Source organism: Hippoglossus hippoglossus, chromosome 7, assembly GCF_009819705.1.
Source record: "Hippoglossus hippoglossus isolate fHipHip1 chromosome 7, fHipHip1.pri, whole genome shotgun sequence".
Lineage (NCBI taxonomy): Eukaryota > Metazoa > Chordata > Actinopteri > Pleuronectiformes > Pleuronectidae > Hippoglossus > Hippoglossus hippoglossus.
In genome coordinates this window covers 24,510,833-24,533,507 of record NC_047157.1, presented here as the reverse complement: position 1 = coordinate 24,533,507, position 22,675 = coordinate 24,510,833, and the positions used below count along the sequence as shown (strand labels likewise).

At 46.5% G+C, this 22,675-nt stretch overlaps 1 protein-coding gene across 3 annotated transcripts in view; it reads left to right on the top strand.

The window, feature by feature from the left end:
• Window positions 1-22,675, top strand: part of magi3a (membrane associated guanylate kinase, WW and PDZ domain containing 3a) — a 104,999-nt gene that overhangs the window by 75,547 nt on the left and 6,777 nt on the right. For all 3 annotated transcript variants that reach the window (XR_004614352.1, XM_034589890.1, XM_034589891.1), the window contains exons 4-17: window positions 2,683-2,889; window positions 5,036-5,198; window positions 6,017-6,096; window positions 6,929-6,986; window positions 9,717-9,823; window positions 14,437-14,637; window positions 16,129-16,746; window positions 18,384-18,415; window positions 19,107-19,371; window positions 20,211-20,305; window positions 20,636-20,828; window positions 21,551-21,766; window positions 22,118-22,303; window positions 22,448-22,541. Coding sequence is in view for 2 of the 3 variants with exons in the window: in XM_034589890.1 (XP_034445781.1) it covers window positions 2,683-2,889; window positions 5,036-5,198; window positions 6,017-6,096; window positions 6,929-6,986; window positions 9,717-9,823; window positions 14,437-14,637; window positions 16,129-16,746; window positions 18,384-18,415; window positions 19,107-19,371; window positions 20,211-20,305; window positions 20,636-20,828; window positions 21,551-21,766; window positions 22,118-22,303; window positions 22,448-22,541 (2,515 nt within the window). In the remaining variant the exon portion in view is untranslated. The remainder of the gene's footprint in view (window positions 1-2,682; window positions 2,890-5,035; window positions 5,199-6,016; window positions 6,097-6,928; window positions 6,987-9,716; window positions 9,824-14,436; window positions 14,638-16,128; window positions 16,747-18,383; window positions 18,416-19,106; window positions 19,372-20,210; window positions 20,306-20,635; window positions 20,829-21,550; window positions 21,767-22,117; window positions 22,304-22,447; window positions 22,542-22,675) is intronic.

Genomic DNA, 22,675 nt, shown 5'->3' with positions numbered 1-22,675 from the left:
TTATTCTTTTCATTTTCTGCCGCCCCATCACGTGTTAAGAAAGATATTCTTTAGTTGCCCATTCACTTATTTATTCATCTCGCATCTATTAGAATCACAAATGTTCACCTGTTTGATGGAGCCCGTTTGTGAATAATTAAACCTAATTCCTATTTGTACGGCCAGTTGGAAATCTTTGATATGATAAAACATAGGATGCACATCAAAAGACAGACGGGACTTCTTCGTCGTCACATTAGAATATGAATACAAACGATAATTCAGCCCCGACACTATCGTGCAGACACACGGGGAGCGCCGAGCCTCGTAGCCACGGAGTATAGACGCTAAATTAAACTGTGTTTTTGTTAAAATAACTTGAAACTAAACGAGGAAACCACATGAGACTCAAGCAACGCAGCTCATTTAATGAAGTGAAGCAGAAAGTCCCGAATCCTCCAAGACACAACTCATTTAAAAACAAGGAGCCTCTGGTTGTTTGAGTTCTTTCGTTTTTTTTTAAGATTGTGTGTTTTATATCTGCGCGGGATGAAGTTCTGCTTTTCATATTGTGGCTACAGAGTAATTACAACCCTCATCTCACTGCGTTTCCTTTATTGCGGCCATTGTCCTCCACCCCCTCGCTCACGTGCACTCAACAGAGGCTGCGTGCACGTCGGTGTGATCTTCAGGAGCAAATTACCGCTTCTAATTGAACTCCCTCAATTTGCATTCCGTCAGTGAGCGTGCCATTAATTACAAACCTAGTCGGGGATTTAATGGTTTAAACAAGGTGCTGATATTAAAACACGGATTCCTGTAATTATGATGCATGCTTCGACGTGACTCTAAATGTGTGTGTGTGTTCTTCAGCGGGTTTTAATTACATTTGATGAGGTAATGTAGTAGTGTTGACAAGTTCCACTTTCCTCTCATCCTAACTTTGGATTTAAAGGCCAATCAGTGCCAATACACATTTAAATAATTCAAACAATAAGAAAGCCAGATTTTTTCATGTTTCAATTCCATCGTCACAAAGTTTTCTCTCTTTTTCCGCTCGCTCTCTGCTGCCTCTGGTTCTTCCTCCTTTCTTGTTTCTCCCCCCTCTTCCTCCCAGTCGGCTCCCTCATCCCTGCTGAGATGTTTAACTGTTACAGTTTTCAGCTCCTCAGACGCAGCTCGGTCTCAACCACGCTGCAATCACACACACACACGCACACAAACACACACACGCTGCCGTTTCCCACGTACACAGCACAACCACTGAATCAATATTTGTACCATACCTTCCCAACTCTTCTCCCACCTCTCGCGCTTTTAAGTTTTGATCCTTTCTCCTGTTCCTTATATCCTCCCCGCGCGGAGAGAGAAGGCACCGAGTGGTAAAGTGGGTCACCCCTCTCCTATAGTTGTGGGAAGACTCGCTCCGCGGAGTGAGGCTGGCTGTTGCCTGAGGCGCCGACATGACAGCAGAGGCAAACCGATGGACTTAAAGGGGGAAATCAAGTGCTTGAGCGGCTACCTCGGTATAAATGTTGTAGTCACAGGCCTGTTGGGGACTGCTGCGTTACTCAGTCGTAAGGAAACGTGTGTGGAAACATACAATTTGAAACACATATCGGACATAAACACATAACATAAATCGTATGAATTGCATATTTGATAAACAACTAGAACCTCCACCGACGGCCCTAACTCGGAATGTGGAAGAAAGTGATAAAACATTCCTGGATTCGCCCTCTTGTCCCGATTTACGCCAAGATTTGTTATAGTATCTGAAAAAGGTCTACCCCCAAACTGCACCCACTTGTATCAATCCCCGAAATATGCCTGATTTTTTTCATCAACATCTTCACATTATTGTTTGTAAAATCAAAATGCAGAATGGTAAAGAAAATCCTGGATCTGCCCCATTTTTCTGGATGTTTCATGGAAATCTGTTCAGTAGTTTTTGCTTCACCTTGCTTACAAACAAACAAACCGTGAAACAAATGGATGGGGGTGAAAACATAACCTCCTTTTTGTAAGGTAATGAAATAAAACAATGAATTTGGCACAAGGATTTCTCGCAGATGGGAAAACCGGCGAGGGATCAAATCTTTGTTGTTACTTCACAAGCTCTCACTCAAAGGTTTGATCAGCAGGTTTAAATCTGGGGAGACGACACGACCCTCTCCTCGTGTTGGAGGAGGCGTCTGATTCCCAACTGTGTGGGTCAGTAACCGCAATTAATAGCTGAGGGAGAGAAAAAAAACACTTTCCATTACGACTGTTCCAAAACCTTGAGACTTATGACGGTAGAAGTCTGGCATCGTTTGGTTCCAACCTGTTCGGCTCTGCCAGATTTGATTTGTAGCTCACAGCCAGACTCCCCTGTGCCTTTTTAAAGAAATTCTTACAACTGTTGCAGTTGGAGTGATATGATCTCTTCTGGATTTGTTATCAACACTGTAGTTTTATGCTTCTTTTACTGTCCTATATGGTGTCCTAACTTTGTGTGTTTTATTGAATTCCCATAATCATAGGTAGAACAATCCTTAAAAATCCTTAGTGAAATGTCCTGCAGTTTTTCTTATTGAGGGTCATTTAAGTGTAAGTTATTTATGATTTGCTGGGATAATGTGATGAATTTCGTCACAGAACTCCTCCACGTGTTCAGTAAAACATATTCACAGGTTGGTTTTATCCCTCTCTTCGTTCCAGGGAACTTCTACGGGACCCCGAAGCCCCCTGCGGAGCCCAGCCCCGTGCAGCCGGACCTGGTGGACCAGGTTCTGTTCGACGAGGAGTTCGACACCGAGGTCCAGCGAAAACGCACGACCTCCGTCAGTAAGATGGACAGAAAGGACAGCGCGGCACCAGAGGAGGAGGAGGAAGAAGAGAGGTCTCCTGTGGTCAATGGCCTGGCTGGTGAGAGACGCTCTTTCATCTCACAGCTCTCACGGCTCATCGTGATGCAGCCGTGCTTTTCTCCAGTTTAAACCACCAGGCATTATTTTCTGTGCTCAATTTATTTATCTATCTATTTATTTATTTATTTGTTCCTGCAGTTCATTATGTTAATGTGAAAATGCAAAACAGCCAGATCTCTCTCCTCTCCTTCATTCTTCTCTCCAAACAAACATTCTCAGGATTAGCATGCGAGTTCAGCACTAAATCACGGCCCCGGCAAAGTCGAGATGCAGCCAAAGTCAGTGCGAGATCAATGGAAGCAAACCCTCGGTTACAGGGACAGACGTTGTCCTTGTTTGATTCATCCTGTGATGTCCTCACGTGGCTCACAGGACAAACACAATCACTCCTCAATGTCCTTAAAACTGCTTCATGACTAAGAAGCACTTCAAAATAAAATGCTAATACGAAGTCAGAGAACATATTACATAACAACAATCCATATGAAATATTCGTCACTTTATTTTCAGCACCGTTCACCCGTCGTAAAACCAGTCGACTGAACAGCGCAGCAGCTTCTGGCTCTTTGCAGCTCCAGATGGAGCACCCCCCCCCCCCCCTCCTCTAACTAACCCCAGCTCACACACCACCAGCCGGGTGCAGGAGAGTCTGGATCATTAGCCAAATGAGCAGCTCAGCACAAAATGAACCAAAAACAGCTACTGTCCCGTGCACATTGAACTGCATCAGCAAATTTGTTATTGTTGAGGATGTGTTGAGTAAATATCACGTGTGGCTGTGCAGAACAAGTATTCAACATAAATGCAGGAAGAATTTAAAGAAAGTTTCTTAACCGACACCAGCACCTGATAAATTTACAGAGCAATGCAACTGTAAGACAATTTGAGTTTCCAGAGGACTTTCTACACGCTGTCGGTGTCACGCACTGTAAATCTGAGCCGAACATGCAGGCCAACGAAGCCTCCAGACACCTGGAGCGTCCAGGCCGACCGAAACCATAAATCACTTCATATTTATCTTGGGACTGAGGCTCAGATATTGGAATAAAAAATTGGCGCGGACGCAGTTTGAGTTGCATCCGAAGGCAGAAGAGAGAAACATTGTCGGAGATGAGAAATAATCTCTGCTGGCTGTAATGTGATGATGGTCGGGCGGAGCTCAGCCAAGACAACTCACCCATGCTGGACAGATGTCGCTCCTAATCCCTCACTTCACAAATTGTCTCCTCGCAAACGCACTTTATTAAACCTCTGTCGTCATGTGCGTGGATTGGATTGCTGAAGCGGTACAGATGTGCAACAAAAGGAAGCGGTCCGCAGACACATGACTTCGCCTTGAAGGTAGTTTAATAATGGTCGTGCATTACTGCGAAGCCCGCATGCCCCCCCCCCCCCCACGTTCACAGCAGACCCGTGTTTGTATTTCTCTGCGAGGCCTGAATGCGGTGATGAATCCCCCCCCCCCCCCATGAAAGTAAAAGAGGCCCCAATTTCAGCACAAAAAGCTATAGACGTCTTCCAGTCAACAGCTGTCACTTTCCATCTCCACCATTCAGTTGCTCCAGCCGAACAGACTGAGCGTTCAATGCCATGATGAAGCTAGGTCATGAAAACCTGCACACACACACACACACACACACACACACACACACACACACACACACACACACATTAATATTAGGCAAATACACACGTGTGATACTAATAGAGTTGTGATGTGGTGCTCGTGGCTGAAGCTGAAGCATTGGTCAGCTCTGCCCTTGCCTCGGAGGCAGTTCCCAGTACATCGCTGCTGACATGCAAATCCTATGGCAATTGCTGTGCTTCCGTCCTCTCTCTGTACTCTCTCTCGCTCTCTCTCTCCCTCTCTCTCTCTCTCTCTCTCTTCCCCTTCCTCTCTTGTGGATGTAACCGTCCACCCAGTGAACAGAGGAACGAGCAGCTCAAGCGGCGGCGGCGGCGGCAGCAGCAGCAGCAGCAGCAGCAGCAGCGGGGAGAGATGCGAGGAGCCCAGAGGAGCTCCAATGGCGCCACACTCTCACCCCCTGTCTCCTTCTCCTTCTACCATCTCCCGTACCCTTACTCACAAACCCTTCCTCTCTCTCTCTCCATGCCCGTGTCCCTCATTCCATGCCTGGCCCCAGAGCACAAGGACAAGGTGGAGTGGAGGAAGTCGGTGCCCAGCTACAACCAGTCGGCGGGCGCCATGGACATGCGTGTGTGGAACACACAGGATGAAAGTCAGGAGCCCTTGCCTAAAAACTGGGAGATGGCCTACACAGAGACGGGCATGGTCTATTTCATAGAGTAAGTAGCCTTTCTGCTGCTGTTACTCTCCCATTACATCAGCACTGTGCTAATCCCACTCTCGGTACTTTCTCCAGTTTATGTCTTTTCGAGCCAAACGTGTTGAGAGCGAGTCCTCTCTCCTCACCATCCATCACTCGCCTCTGTGCTGCATGAAACCTGCTGCTGGACATGGAAACTATCTGTAGGCGCTCGTGTTGTTTTCCCGATGAAGCCTCGCTTTTATTTCACCGGTGTTTGATGTGGGGTTTGTTGGCCGGTGCTAAAAGCAGCAGGGCCTGCGTTGTTTACCTGGCCCCGTCAGCGTGGCAAGCAGTCAATGCTGAGGCGCTGAGAGAGCCAGGTGCTGCTGCTCGCTACCAAATCAATAGCTCATACTGCCAGCGAGAGAAAACACCGGCTAAATGGAGTTCGCCACTCCTGACCCGCTCGCTCACTTCGTCCCTTATGATCTCCGCAGCCGCTCGCTCTTTGCCTTCTCCGGTCCATGTTCTCCTCATTGTCCTTCCTTCAATCCCTGTTCACGCTGTCCCAATATCCCTATATGTCTCTGTCTCTCTTTGTTAAATCTCATTAATGTTTTAAAAGCGTATTTAATAGAACATTTGATCCCAGAGGTGCAGAAGTTGGACACATTTTCCTGTTTCCAGGGAGCTGTTAGCTCTGTTTGTTTGCTGGAGTTGGTGGAATAGCTCCTGGGTAAAGTGGCTCCTGAGAGTCGCCCAGTACTAATTGTCACAGTATCTTAATTATTTTTAGATGATTTTTATTAATTTTTTTACTGCGCCTCAAGCTCTGTCTCCTTCTTTGTATTCCAGTCACAACAGCAAGACCACAACCTGGCTGGACCCTCGCCTCGCCAAGAGAGCCAAGCCTCCAGAGAAATGCGAGGAAGGAGGTGAGACTGCAGATAGTTCTGCAGCAGTAACATTTGCACGGGCACCTGTACCCCTCGCTCTCACTTATGTACTCTGCTCCCACACACACACAGACACACAGACACACAGACACACACACACACACACACACACACACACACACACACACACACACACACACACACACACACACACACTTCCACTTCATCCCAACTCCCTGCTGCATAGAGCAGTGTGTGCATGAGCCGCATGCCTCCCTCTCTGAAGGGGGGCTCTGGCTAACAGACGGAGATTGAACAAACGAGCGGGCGCCGTCACAGTCACGCTGGTGACACAGCACAAACCTTTCGGTCTCTAGTCGGCCCCTCTCTCCAACTAATGGCTTCTGGTACACATGCAGGGAGCTCATCAGTGCAGCATGTCTCAAAAGGCAATTTTCTATGGCCCCTCTTGCGTAAAGATCTCCTCTGCGCCGCGTGTGTTTGTCACACAGCGGCACAAACTCAAGATGTTGCGCCCACACACACACACACACACACACAGACACAGACACACACATACACACACACATATATATATAGCAGAGAGAGAGGGTATTATTTTCCAGTGAGCTTGTACAACAACTCAGCATTTACTCCCTCTCCCCCTGCCTCCTCCATGTTGTGTGTTAAGCCCTAAACACATAGTAAGACATAAAGCAGACCAGCTGCAGGTGTTGGTAGTCGTGCTGTGAAGCTGCCAGGCAAAGCACCATGCCTCATTGCGTGTGTCCAATTGTTCATGTAGCGTCTCAGCAGTAACTGAAGTGATCTGAGTCGGCCTTTTCCCCGTTTGCTCTCCCCCCCCCCACAGAGCTGCCCTATGGCTGGGAGAAGATTGAGGACCCCCAGTATGGAACCTACTACGTGGAGTGAGTAAACTTCTCCCCCCCGAGCCTGAAGCGCTGCATCTGTCAACTGTGTTGGGTGGAGAGGAAATGGTTTATATGTGAATACATTTAGTCTCTTTGTGACTTGAGTGAAGTTACAGGGCTTCACTCTGCGTCCCTGTGGAGCCTCTGACGCTGCGTCTGCATGTTTGATTTCACTAAGGCCCCGTTCAGACCTGGTATCAACATCTGTCCAGAAAGATCTGATCACAAATGGTCTCCCTTTAAGTGTGTCTGTCCACAACTGGCGGTAAAATTCAACCCTGATTGTTTCTCCTGTGTCCGTGTGTGATTGGATCTCACCTCCTAGCTCAACATGCAAATAATCACAACTGTCGTTTGTGTTTATGAAGAACAAATGATGTCACTTTTTCCCAGGTCGGAGTTTCCATATGTGTCCGATGTCAATGTTTGTGTGTCTGTATGTCAAGATAGTACAATTTTAAGTTTCACATTAACTTTTCTACATGAATAAGAGTAAATAAGTACTTGCTTTTAAAAATGCTTCAAGTATTAAAAGTAAAAGTACTTGCAGAGTGGAACCTATTCCCTGCTGCCACAGTCTACTTCATTATTACAGCTGAGAAGGAGGCGGGGTCCCCTCTTATTATTGATTACTTTAAATTTTTAAAAACTAAATGTGAGCATGTAACACAATACTTGCTGTAAAATGCTGTTGAGAAGTACAAATATTTGCTGATATATGTAGTGGAGTAAAAGTGAAAAATACATGAAAATAAATCTACTTAAGTAAAGTACAGTAGTGAAGTAAATGTACAGATCACTCAGGACCGATGTTGATACCAGGTCTTTTTTATTGTTGTGTTGTTATTATATCCACATGTTCATGCAACTTAAACTTTTATCACTAAATTCCCGATGCATAGAATCATCCCACGTGTTGTTGTTGAATCCAAAGGGACGTGTGGACCGTGTGACGGGTGCACGTCACGCTGTTGTTCACACTGTAGTTTTCCCACAGTCCTGCAGAAAGCAATTATGTCACAGCACAGATAACAGTGGTGGGTTACAGCTTTGTGTACGTGTGCGTATGAGAAAGAGCGGAGACAGTGAGCACAGCAGACAATGAGGGTTTAGGGTCCCTGAGAGGGAAACCGGGGCGAGATTCCATTCTGACCAGGAGTGTAAACAAGAGCACAGTGTTTCATTTTAGTCTCATTACCGTGGACAAAGAGGGGGAGACCTGCAGGCCGGGTGGGGGGGGGATCGACGCGCCTGTTTATGCAAGAGGGTCATTGAGAGGCTGCCTCTCCTCCGCCTCCGTCTCTTTGTCTGGCAACATTTTTTGTTGTGAGCAAAGAAGCGAATGCGACGATGTGACACAAAGTCTCATTATTTCCTCAGCTGCCGCCCAAAAGAACATGAGGTGTGGCAATTAGGGAGCGAGAGAGTGAGGCAGCGACCGGCGAGTAAATCAGAGAGAGCGGAAAGGAAAGTGAGGGGAATGTTTATCTCCTCAGACCGACTGCGGAGGGTATTTGTGCATGAGTCATGCACAGCAGGAGCACGCTGTCGTTTTTTTTTGTTGAACGCACACACACACACACACACACACACGTACAGTTTGTAATGTGCAGCGTCAATGCATTATGTCTTCCCACTGCGCTGTCATCACGGGGGTTTACAACTGGTAAAGCTCATTACGCAGATGAGCTACCTCTCCCCATTACCATATCACCACGGAGGGACATTTCTCTGGGTGGCAGGGAATGTGTCAGCGCACAACAGGTGCCGACCTGCGGATCGCTAATTGTTTTTAGATTGAGTTCTGAGTTGAATCCCCAAAAGTAAAGCTGCGAGGCTCATTATCTAAAGAAACCTGTGGAAGGGACGAAGGCCGTCTGTGGTAGTGTTATATGATAAAGGGCTCATGGACGTTAACATCTGTCCTCATTGAATTTTGTGATCCAGAGGTTTACGATTCACTGAGCAACATTTTTATCCCATTAGAGCAACGTGGAAATAAATTGCAACTCATCCCCTTCGTCCGATTCTCTTTGGATTAACTGTGCATGTCCATTTAATGTTTAATCTCCGAGGTAGGGACATTTATAACCGTCATTTCGCCCCGGCCATACACTGAGGCCTGGTTTATGTGGTGTCTGCATGTTCTTCCTCTGCCGTCTGTGGGTTTTCTGCAGGTGCTCCAGCTTGACATGCAGGTTGGGGTTTATTCGAAGCTCTGAATTTCCCATGGGTGTAAATGCTCTTGATATGTCAGCCCCCTGTGGTTGGCTGACGACCCGTCCGAGGTGTCAGTCACCTCTTGCCAATCAGCTGTGATTGGCTCCAGCCCGTCCTGCGACCCTCAGAGGAGAAGTGGTATAGATGATAGATGGGTTGTTGGATACATGCTCTCAATTCCTGTGTATGTGTTAGTGTTTCTGGCACTGGCAGATTTGGGTTAGTCATGTACTGTAGGTGCTGCCTCCCCAGCTTGGTGATGCGCTCGTAGTCAAATCACAAGTTTGCATGACAGGCAGGGAACAGTGGGGACGAGCTGTAGGACCACAGGCAAACACAAAAGCAGAAACATCAGCCGGCAGCTCTGACTGTGAGTCGTCAACTGAGAGCGAATACAAATAGTAGAACGTGTGAGAATGAGAAGTAGGACAATGAAAAACAGGAGAAACAGGTCAGCTTTGACTATTTTCACTTTCTTCATCTAATGGTGTGATTTCACTTGTGCAGCCACATCAACCAGAAGACCCAGTTTGAGAATCCAGTGATGGAAGCAAAGAGGAAGCTGAGTGAGGACACGCCCATCGCCGTCCCGCCGCCGGCAGCCACGCCCTCAGGTAACTGCACCTGCAACCAGCTCCCCCGACACGGCACACGTGTTATTTATTCCTCTATTCCTGAATTTTATGTAAACATGAGAAACTGTCAATTCATCAAAAATAAGAATTTACTGCTAGGATAGTGATTTTAAAAACTTTTCAACATACCTATTCTAATTGTGTTTTTTTTTTTTAAAGCAGATCCTGAGTCAGTTCTGTGATATTTAAATTAAACAGGCTTGTTTAGGTGGAGGGCCGGGGCTCTAGTTGTTCATCGGAAATGGACAGGAAGTGAGGTCATTAGCGCTAAATTACATCCTGGAATGTAAATGAGAGAGAGAGAGAGAGAGAGAAAGGGGGTGCACTTTGAAGCACACACACATTTCAGTCTGCATTTAAAATTTTCTTTCAGATAAATCAAAAATCATATTTTTATATTATTCTTAGACGTAGGTGCATCCTGGTTCTAGTGATGGTAAAGTCAGTCAGTTGGTTTTGTCCATTCCTGAAATACATCATCACAAACCCTAAAACCTGGACACACCATGAGGTGGACATCTATGGTATTAAAATCAGGTTCAGCCAGATATGTCGTATTGAGGATGAATTGTAGTAACTTTGGCCAGCCTCAAATTCTTGATCTAGCGCCACCAACGGGGTCAAAATTTCCTCAAAACTTTGGTTTATCATCAAAAACTTGCAAAAGTGATGTGGTATTTACCTCCAGAGGTTTTCAGCCTTGTCCACTTGTTGTCAATTTGTACTTTTCGCAAAAACTACTGGTCGGATTTCCACAAAAATCGGTGGAAGGATGCAGTGTGGGTTAGGGAAGAAACAATCAAATTCTGGTGTGGATCCGGACCACAGGTATGGTTTTTCACACTCTTATCCAACATATGGATAAGATGGGGCGTGTGTTCACATTGCCGTTGATTTCTCAGAGAATAATCTGTGCAGCTAGATGGAAATAATTGGTGCAGCTCCAGATAAAAATTGGGATCCAGTGAATTTGAATGTGGTTTCATACGGGGAGTGTCGGGCCGTGGCAGAGGCACGAGCTCTACTCAGTGCGATACTTGTTAATGAATTTGAACATGCTAAACTTAGATGAAAGTGATCAGCCTTACATCAGCTGATATCATTATGGTCACATTGTCACATTGAATGCTCACATTGGCTTGTAGCTCAGAGCCCAGCTGTGCAGGGTCGTACTCCACGTGGCAGCTTCACAGAGCTGCCAGCTCTTACAGCAAGTTTCATCAGGGACAGATTCAAGATCTTTTATTAAAATGTAATAGTTTGCAAAAGCATAAATGGTTGAAGTCGTCAACTTATCAGAGTTTGTCACTGGCCATGGTGCTGTGTTCCCTCCTCGTTCCACCGCCCCATCAGGTGCAGCACAGGCAACAGTGTTAAAAAGACCCAGGTTCCAGCTTTGTAGTTTCAGCTCTTTGTTCACTGAAGACAAAAACCTACACGAGAAGTTATTGGACGCGTTATCCAAACACTGGAAAGCTTTTATCATCTCCTTCGGGCCGAGGTGTCTGCCTGGAAGATGTTGTAACAGTTGACAGGCTGCTGATAAACAGCCCATTGCCTCTGAAGCAATGATATTCAATTTGAATAATGGAGCAGCGCTTCACTGGGCGGCTGAATTCATTTTGACAAGTAGATATGAAATAGCGAGGGCTCGGAGGTCCCTTTTTGAAAATGCTTCTGCCCGAGCGGTTCAAAGATCTCTCGTTAGACGAGAGGACGGGAAGGAGAGACGGAGGAGGAGAGGAGAACGAGGTGACTGCGGTGGAAAGTGACTCATGATCATAAATTGCGTCTCCGCTGGGTCATCTGTTCATCATTTACCACCTGTGGGGAATGTCTCTGTTTAATCACCCTCTCCTCAGTCAGTGTAAACGTCAGAATTAAACTCAAACACACAGCGCGTCAGCACATTAGTATTCAAACTGCAGCCTCTGTGTTTCAGACGAGCCTCGGACAGAAGTGTCTGCCTCACTCTGTTGCATGCGGACCCCACCTCCCACAGCCGAGCCTCTCTGCAGTCTGTGGATGATATTGCCTCTGTGCACCACTGCCTGCAGCGTCAACTGCTCCCCCCCTCCCCCCCCCCGTGCCTGTTCCGCACCTTTCCACCCTCGTTAATGAGAATTAATGGCCAACGGTCTCGTGCGGGAATACGTGGACGTGCGTGAGGTAGCTTCTAAACACTGTTTTGACAGGGGCTGGCGAGCCTGACCTCCCAGACAATGCAGAGGAGCAGAGCGCGGCACTAGGCTGCAGCCATAATTACAACCCTGACAATCCTGTCTGACATTTCATATAATCACCTCCCCCCCCGAGAATACACACTGTCCCTTTGTGGCCCCACAGATTAATCAAGACCATGTAAACATAGCGTCGGTGTGTAGCTCTCACTGCCCCCCCCCTCTCTGTCAGCGTTGCTTTCATGATGATCATGCACGAAACAGTGCCGACAGTTTTCTTGACAGAGTGTGGGAACAGTATTCATACGACACACATGCTCACACCTGCAGCTGTCATGACAAACCTCGCGTTCTTTGCATGTGTACACTAAACACACACACAACATTAGATCACATCCCGTTTGCACTCTTCCTCTCTGGCACGGCTCCACTGCAGGGCCGTCATCTTAATCACACTTGGCATAATCTTAATTCCCCCCTCTTTCTTTTTTTTTGTGGCTTTCTTTCTCCAGTGCGGTCACGTTCATTGTGCGGATCGCTATGCAGTTATGCAAATGACATTCCCATGACACATTGAGAGTGGTGTAGGAGGGACTGGGGGGGGGTGCATGTATCTGTACCTTCCCTAATGAGATTGATGTCCCACCCCGTGTATCAGTGTGGGAACTGTCGGAGAAGAAGCATGAAGGGACACTGCCCATAACTCACGGTCTCATCGGCTCGCACCACGGGGAACAGGGGAGAGTCGGGATTTAGTTAGAATTTCCCTCTCTCTGTCAAATCGAACTCTATTTCTCTCCGTCTCTTTCTGTCTCATCGCTCTTATCTCGCTCTCTCGCTCTCTCCCTCGCTCTCGCTCTCTTTCTCTCTCCCTCTCTCTCTCGCTCTCTCTCGCTCTCGCTCTCTCTCCCTCTCGCTCTCTCTCTCACTCTCTCTCTCGCTCTCGCTCTCTCTCTCTCTCTCTCTTTCACATGCACGCAGACAATATAATTCCTTTGCCATCTTCTATGAAGTTGCCCCATTTACACATCCTGCCGGCGCCCCCCCCCCCCCAAAAAAACGGAAATTTGCAATGAAACGTTTACCTTGAAAATGTCAGGTGCATTTCAGGACCGATTTATCTCTGCAGTTATTCATCAGTTGTGATGAAACAGGAGCAAAATGCACTTGTTTGTAATAACTGGATGTTTATTGGCTTTGCAAGCAGAGTGGCAGATTTGCAGGATCTTTGTGTGTGTGTGTACATGTGTGATTATATGAGTTTGCACTTTAAATGGCAATTTATTAATGCTTGTGTAATTACCAGCGGTGAGCGATGCTCTGTCGAGACACTCCAACGTGCCAATGTTGCTCTGATGGAGACAGATGGTAGTTTACAAGGCAGCTTTTCCGTTTCCCTTCATTTCACAAGCTGGGTAGCGCACGTAAACCTGTGAACTTTAAAATCTCATCTGTAGAGTTAATGCCCCTGACTTCATTACGAGTTTAACAAGTAAGTGAAGTTTGCGTAGCAACTTTCCCAGAGCACAGTCACCAAACATCACACTGTAGAAGTAGCAGTCAACGATAAATATGTGCAATAAAAGACAGAAAGACAATAGAAATGTAGGTTTTCAAACACTACAATGCACAAAGTGATTGGAATATGAATAAAAGGGTTTTCAGTTGCTGCAAAATGAAATTCAATAGTGAGAGGAGGGAATTAACAAAGTACTATTGACATTTGGTATTTTTCTGACGACCTTTTACTTTTTATTTGCTCCAGTTTCACACAAATGTCTGAACTTTCTTCTCCTCACATTTTCAAAACAGGCTTGTTACTTTCGATCTAATGCATTTGAGGGAAAATATCAATCTTCAATTTTGCATCATCGAGCACAGTTTTCCCAACAGATTTCCTCCTAAATGGACGACAACACGGAAAAGACGATTCCTTGTTGTATTTCTCTCAGTGCAAATCATGTAACACGGAGTAAAAGACGTATCAAGACTAAACATATGTCCCTGACAAGGAGTAACGAGATGGAAGAAAGTAAAGAATCAGATAACATCGATTACAACGTGGACATTGAAGCACACCTGCTTTAACCAGTTTTTAGTTAATTGTTTTTTATGATATTTGAAGTTAGAGTGGTTTAAGGGAATTAGTGTTTTTTAGTCTTCCAACTGTATTAAAGTGACATGAGCGACAATTTGCTTTGCACAGATGCAGCGAGAAAATAAAAACCTTCAGAGGGGAATGTTTTACTTTTAGTACACTTCCGAGACTCTCCTTTCATACTTATACTTGAGTTGTTTTAAACTCAAGTATCTGTACTTCCACTTGAGTAAAGAATATGTGTACCTATGGCCCCTCTGCAATCCATTTATTTTTCCATTACTTTTTGTCAACCTGTCTCCTCATCCCTGCAGCAGAAGAGCCTGGTAGAGGAGTGCGGGGCTTCACACGAGATCCATCTCAGCTCCAGGGTTCCATCCTGCAGACGGCGCTGAGAAAGAGCCCACAAGGCTTCGGGTTCACGATCATCGGAGGAGACCGACCCGATGAGTTCCTTCAGGTCAAAAACGTCCTTCCAGAGGGGCCGGCTGCACACGACAACAGGATCGCCTCAGGTAATCCCCCCCCCCCCCCCCCCCCCGCAGACCTAATGTTCATCAGAGTGCTCTCCGGTATCTGGATTAGTCTCTGGCTTTAGCTGTTAGAGTCCATCTCTCTGTGGATGACCCCAGTGCAAAGTCACACAAGGTGAAACTGCTAGAAAGAAGAGTCGAGGAGAGTCAAATAGGCTTTTATTATTAGTGTCATCAAACAAAACCTAATCCAGTGTCACATTCACAAGTGCGCTGTGTGCATGGCGTGTGTACCGATGCACAAAGTGACACTGTGGTTTGGCATTGGCGTGCGTACTATACATAATGCAGTATATGTACCCTGAGTACACACAAACAAACACATTTAGAGGAAAAAGAAACCACAGAGCAGGCGTTTCCCCGTGAATGTCACATTGCTTGATCAAGCAAAGGTTTTAGGCAGAGTTCAGTGAAGCAGATCTAAAAATAGGAAACTTGTGTCAGTAAAGCACATGTTCCGTTTGTGTTTGACACCCACATTTCACGCGTGGTCATATTTTACAGGTCTAACAGGTTTGCAGACTAAACGTCTTGTCGTGGCTGGAGAGTGGCGAGCGTCGCGGACGTGCACGCTACACGCAGCTCCCGAGCAGAGCTGCTGTCGTAGCACCCACATGTTTGCAGCTGTGTAAACTCCCTTTAATTTTACATATTAATACTGTGATCACATGCATAAGGATTTGTGGAATTTGAATTTGCTGTTAGTGAAGTGCCTCGGGTTTCACATTACAGTAATATTGATTGCAAGGCTCTTACAGCTGCTGCTGAGCACCCACATGAAAGTGGGACCGAGAGACTAATTATTTTCAATATTTCATTTCCCTCGAGAGGCAGAGTCATTGATTTATCCGAAGAAATGAATTTTAATTATTTTCATTGGGTAATAATTTGCCAGCAGTGGACTGTAACAGTTTTATTTTGCTGTGTCTTGAAGACTTGCTGACTGGTGACCAGCGTCACTTTCTGCCCACCTCTGTCATCTCGTGGAGGCTCGGTCACTAAGTCATTAGAGCGAAGTACAGAGGGTCGGAACAGGCATGAGGGTGTGGAGCTCATTTCAGGAAGTGAAAGCTTCGCTGTGTTCGCTCTGAGAAGGTATCGATTGCATAGGTGGGTTTCTGAATCCCAGCCAACAAGCCAGTCAGCAGTTCAGTCGACCATGCAGCCGCCCCCCCACCCCCACACAAGGACATGAAATGAGGAAGCACGTGTCTGTCCCTCGTGGTCTCTCCATCGCCATTAACATCTATACAGTAGACTGTGTATAAAGAAGGATGACACGTCTCCACTGGTGCAGCCATCTTATATTTTTGTCTCAGCTGTCAATCGTATAGAGATAAACTTTTATTTATATTGCACTTTTCAAAAAGCAGGTTTACAAAGTCCTTTTAAAAAGTTAATGCAAGAGACAATGGATGAAAAAAAGCAATAAATAAAACAAATGTCTAATTAAAAGCTTTGATCTCCTCTCAGGTGACGTGATCGTGGACATCAATGGCTCATGTGTGCTGGGGAAGACTCATGCTGATGTGGTGCAGATGTTCCAGTCCATCCCCATCAACCAGTATGTGGACTTGGTCCTGTGCCGAGGTTACCCGCTGCCCGAGGACTCCAGCAACAGCGACGACGCCTCGGGAGGCCCCGGCACCTCCAAGGACGCTTCCCCGTCCCCCTCCACCTCCACGCCGCAGGACCCTCACTACACAGTCCCAGACGGGGGAACCCTGTCCCGGCATCCTGCTGCGGTGGCACCCATGACCAACGGAGGCCGCCACCACCACCATCCCCACCACCAACACCACCACCACCTCCCTCAAGACGGCCCCGACCCCACTATGCTACAGCCGGAGCTGGTGAGCGTGCCGCTGGTGAAAGGCCCCGGGGGTTTCGGCTTCGCCATCGCCGATTGCCCGCTGGGCCAAAAGGTGAAGATGATCCTGGACGCCCAGTGGTGCCGCGGCCTGTTGAAGGGCGACGTCATCAAGGAGATCAACCGACAGAACGTCCAGACGCTGACCCACACGCAGGTGGTGGACATCCTCAAAGACCTGCCTGTGGGCAGCGAGGTCAACGTGCTGGTGCTTCGAGGAGGTGAGTTTGCAGGAAATGAGAGATTGCGTCGCTGCGTGTGTGCACCGCAGCCACAGGTAAGCCGGAAACATGGAATTAATCCTGACAAGTATGTCACAGCTGCCGGGGCTCAGCGCCGATGCTTTGTCATCTCCGTTGTAAAACCGCTGCCGTCTATATTAATCTGCTCAGGTTACTGCGTCCGACAACAAACAGGTGTTAGTGCCTGGAGATATTCTGCTGGTTTAGTCTGTGACGTCATTTAAATCTCCCCAGGCTGTTTTTTTGTCATTTGTTTATCTCGCTCTTACTTCCCCTTCTTCCTGAAATAAAAGCAACAGGAAACAATAGGAGAAGAGAAGCCCACCCACTGGATTTGAAATTAATTTTAGCAGACAGTGAGAAAGCGACGTTGTTAGAGCAGCACTGACTGAGGTTAAAACGAGATCCAATGTGTTTTAATCTATTCTAAAGAAACAGGAGTGCTGTGTCCGGTCCACGTTGCTCGGCCTCACAGACCCTCCCGATGTTAAATAAAGCGATTTCACGCTCTGGTCCACACTGACCCTGCATCACCCACCATGCACAAGTCACGCTTAGTCACATGGGGAGCTACGCTGGGAAGATGCAGAGGAATGGGAGTTATAGAGGAAGAGAAGAGGAAGACGTCGGGCAGCGATCAGTGCCCTTCATCTTACTTGCAGCTTTCTCCGGCGTCTTCCTCTCTGCATTATTCGCAGTGCAGTAGCCTAGATTCACAGATCAGTGTTGCACCATACATCACAGTTACATAGCTGGGCTCTGCTCCGAGCTCCAGGGGTTTGTTCTGTGTTTGTGCTGCTGTTATTCACTTTTTGCATTTTTGCTGTAATGTACCACTCTTACACGCTTTCTGTGCGTGTGCAGGATGTGCGTGTGTGTTGTCACTGCTTCAAAAAAGGGAGCAGGAGATCACAGCTTTCCAGGACTAAAAGGAGCAGCGCCGCAGGGCTTCCCTCCAGTCACCCACAGACCAGGATTAGGTTAAGCTTTGCTTCCAGGCAGGGGGCGAGAACTCCCCTCTGATTACAGCTGGAATGAAACAGGAAATGATTTGGCCCGGCTCCCTGCTCTGGATTTAAACGTGTCCGTCCCACTGGGATATGCACCGTGCCCACTGCAGCAGATATGGTGATAGTGATCAGTGACTATCAATAAAAGATACAGCTAATATGTTTGTTTGGTAAAAATACAGATCAAACCTTTATTTAATTTAGTCCTGAAATGTGCAAATCTACAGCAGCTAGTGGGATAAAAAATGGCTCAACTCAGACATGTGCACATTCTTCAATGGTCCTAGGGTCACCTCTGTGTTTCCCATCCCATAATGACATGCCGCTGGAGTACACTGCCACCTACTGGCTGATAGACACTGTGAGTCAGAAAGCAAAGCAGAGTGAAATAATAATTTAAAAAGCTTCAGGCGAGAACGCTCAGTGACAAAGTGCAGCACAAGATGCAGTTCACATGAAAAGTGAGCGTGAAACTCTGCCACTTAAATCCAAGAAGAAAAAGCAGAACTCAGACGTGCAACTCGTCCTTTAAACCACGTGTTCGATAAAAGATATTTGCTCGTTTCTTCTAAACTAATTGAAATCTATTCATTTCTTTGTCCACAGGTCAGACGTCTCCTGTGAAATCCCTGAAACCGGTGAGTCGAGATAAATTCCTGTAACTTTCCACGAGACAAAAAAAAAAAAGGAAATATACCGACGATAAAGCTGCTGCTGAATTAATAAACAGAAAAGGTTTTAACTTCATCTTGGTTACCACTCAGTGTGTGTGTGTGTGTGTGTGTTTGTGTTTGTGTGTGTTTGTGTTTGTGTGTGTGTGTGTGTGTGTGTGTGTGTGTGTGTGTGTGTGTGTGTGTGTGTGTGTGTGTGTGTGTGTGTGTGTGTGTGTGTGTGTGTGTGTGTGTGTGTGTGTGTGTGTGTGTGTGTGTGAGCTATATTATTCAGGGGAGCCCACATTAGCCAGGCTGTTATTTCTGGAAGTGCATGTGGGTAAATATGCCGGCTCCTGGCAAACGGCAACTTAACATCCCTCTGTGTATGGGTGTTTAAGATGATACGCCGTGTTCAACAGCTTGTTCCTGTGCAGCTCTCTTAAAATAGAGAGAAGCCGGGGCAGCAACAGGCTTACTCATAATATTGTATTGCTTCGGCACGGAATGATTCTGCATGGATGCACAGTTTTTAAAACTTAAGAGCGGTGTAGCAGTTTGGGGTTTTGCTATTGTGGAGGATCGACCCACCTTCAATCAGTTTCTCTCCGTCCGTTAAAGAATGTTTTATAAATACAGGAAAAATAACTGACCCGAAGCTCTTGTGTCTGTGTTTCAGTGCACAGCTCCCATGTCCCAGCCCACTCCTTCACCCACATCCCATGCCGCTCCCCAGCCGCTGCCCCAGCCGCTGCCCCATCCGACCTCTCAGCCCACCCCCCAGCCCCCGTGGCAGGAGATGATCAACAGCACGGAGACCCTCAGTCAGCCGGAGATGCCCCCCAACCCGCTCTCCTTCCCTCCCAGCACCGTGCGCTCGTCTTCACCCAAACCGGACGCGTCGGAGCTCTACCTCAAGTCCAGGGCCTTGTTGGACAGCAAGCGTACGTCACTTTATCTCAGAGCTGAAAATAAGAAAATCACAGGCCAGAGACATGAAGCAGGAAGTTTTACAGTTCTTCACTTGTTATGATGCACATCACAAGAATCAACTGTTTTAAATAAGCTGCATGTGACATTTACATCATGTAGTATTAAATTTATATTCCAATGTATAACAGTCCCATCATGAAACCACATTTAAATCCACTCGATGCAGATTTTAATTTACATGCCTGATTTTATATCCATGATATTTTTCGCTTTCTTGGCCCAAGTCCCATCTTTAAAGTTTCATGGAAATCCATTTAGTAGTTTTCAAACATCAAACACACGAACAAATGGACAGGGGCAAACGTAACCTCCTTGGTCGAGGTAAAAACACAAAACAGAGCAAAACATCTTTAAGTTTGAGAAGAGAAAAACACCAAATTGTTTGTTTTTATGTGGTAAATGACCTAAACCAGAGGTTTTCATATTGGGAAGCTGGTTTCCCCCGGGGGGGGGGGGGGGGGGTTCCAGTTTCAAGGAGGCTCAGTGGATGGAAGTGAAAAAATATTGAATTAGTTCAAAATACTTTGCATAAGTTATCAAGGAGAATAAAATGTTTGTGATCAGGTCAAAGAGATGCGGAAGTTTTGGGGAGTTTTATAAATAATCTATTTTATTTTCTAGATTATCAATGATCTGTGGTATCTGGGCCAGATGTTATTTTCCTTAACTGATTAAATAATGTCAGAAATCCCTCGGGCCAGTCTCAGAACCGCTGCATGATACAATACATCCATTTCCCACATGACCAGCAACACACCATGACAGTTTCCTCCTCTCTCCTCCTCTGCAGCTCTTAACACCAAGGACCTGGACGTGTTCATCAAAAGGAACCAGGAGTCGGGCTTTGGCTTCAGAGTGCTTGGAGGCGAGGGGCCGGACCAGCCGGTACGTAGCGTCCCACTGCGGTGCGGCCCAGCCAAGTACAACCGGGCCTGTCGTGCAGCTAAAATCCCAAACCCCCAGATACCAGAGATTACCAGTCAGACACAAAGCAAATCAATACCTGAGCTGCATTCACTTACTGAAATTGCCTGAATTTCGGCTGCTGCTCGATGACAACGGGGGGAAATTGACACCTTGAAACCTTTGAAAGCTCAATTTTGCTCCGAAGCAACATGTCATCAAATGCTCAGAGCAACTGAGGGGATTTATTTACCATTACACCCGTTAATCTCCACGTCGAGCTGCCTCCCTTATATCCTGTTGTGTCCACAGGTGTACATCGGGGCCATCGTGCCGCTCGGAGCAGCTGAGAAAGACGGGCGCCTGCGGGCCGGGGACGAGCTGCTCTGCATAGACGGCGTTCCGGTCAAGGGCAAGTCCCACAAACAAGTGCTGGAGCTGATGACCAACGCTGCCCGCAACGGCCAAGTCCTGCTCACGGTCCGCAGGAAACTGGTCCAGTCAGGTGAGTCTGCCGCCGAACGGCCATCTCTGCTTTTCTCCCAGAGACGTTTTTACTCCTTTATTTCGATCCGAAACACTGGAGGAGAAACTCGGAGCAAAAGCTTTGATCTTGATTTTTTTTATTTTTTTATTACTAATCCCTTAAATGTTCTGGATGATTTCCTTGCGGACAAATGTGAATTAATGAAGTTCGACCGAAATTGACTTTCAGGATGTTATTCTACGCAGATGTCTTCCTGAGAGGAAAAGTCAAGTTTTGGAATAGAATTATAGAATAAGAATCTTTTGATTAACTCAAATTGAAGGAATGGCAATTTTAAAAAACTATATTGCCCCTAAACTGGAAAAAAGCATAAACAGAAGAAGATGCTTTGTTTTTCTATTCCTGCAGCACAAACCCCTGCAAATACTACAAGTACTTCTTGAACTTACTTTGGATTGAATGTACTGAAAAACAGCAGCTTTGATCATTAAGCATGTGAGGGTTTGTGAGGGAAACAAACATACAATGAAGAGAGATTGAGGAAGATCAGCTCGTCCTATGAATAACAAATAGTAAAAGGCCCTTCAGCTTCAAGTGTACGACAGTCTTGAATTTCAAATGTGCAGAAAGGGTTAGATGAAGCCGCTGTGTGTTTGTTATGGAAGGATCTGAAAAAGGACAAATTCAAAAACAACGGTTTCCTCGTGATCTGATCCAGATGTGTTTCTGTTCCCTGTCAGATGGAGGTGGCGAGGAGGAGGGTGGTCAGCAGCCCCACCACGTTGCATCCGCGCTGGTCAACGACTCGCCCAAGATGCCCGGTGGCGAGGGGCCAGGCGCCGTCCAGCAGGCGCCGTCCTCCCGGCCCGAGTGCTTTGACGTCACTCTGCACCGCAAAGACAACGAGGGCTTCGGCTTCGTCATCCTCACGTCGAAGAACAAGCCCCCGCCCGGAGGTCAGGAGCAGACGAAAACATACTTTAGATGCAATTCAATTTTTTTTTTTAGTCGGTGTAGAAAGTATTTAGGGAAAAATTGCTTTGTTTAATTTATTCAGCACTTTTGATTTACTTTTAAAATATATTTATTTATTTTCCCATCAATCTCGGCTGTATTTATAGTTTTCATATGTACGAACAGAATTAATCAAATTACAGTTGTATGAGTGTCACATAATATTCTGTCAATGAATTCTCTGATATTTCAATCTGCTCACCTCAAGCCTTTGCTTTGTTATTCGAAAGTAACATCTTGAGTTTATTGAATCAGACACATAACAACAACCTGTTGTGATTCCTCTGTTTCAGTTATACCTCACAAGATCGGCCGTATCATCGAGGGCAGCCCCACAGACCGTATAGGTCAGATGAAGGTGGGCGACCGCATCTCCGCCGTCAACGGCCGCTCCATCATGGAGCTGTCGCACAACGACATCGTCCAGCTCATCAAGGACGCTGGGAATTCTGTCACGCTCACTGTTGTGCCTGAAGATGGTAAGAAAACCTGAGTTCTGGGAGTTTCCGTGATTAAGACGATGTTTTCAACCTTAATATTAAAACAACTAAAAATGGGGTTTTGCGATTTCAGTGGTATTTCTGTGCATCACACTAAGGGTTGTATGAAATGTGCTTTCGCAGACAGCGCTCCTCCATCTGGAACAAATTCAGCCAGGCAGAGCCCTTCGGCACAACACAGAGCTGTGGGCCAACAGCCTCCCAGCTATCTAGAGAGGTACAAGTACACACACAGACTCCTACAACCTCTTTTCAGCCTCCTCCCGACTCCACCAGAGACAGTCTGAACCCTAAATTAGTCCCAGTTCTCTCAAAGCAGACACGCGGCTTGTGTTTCATCATGGTCCACAC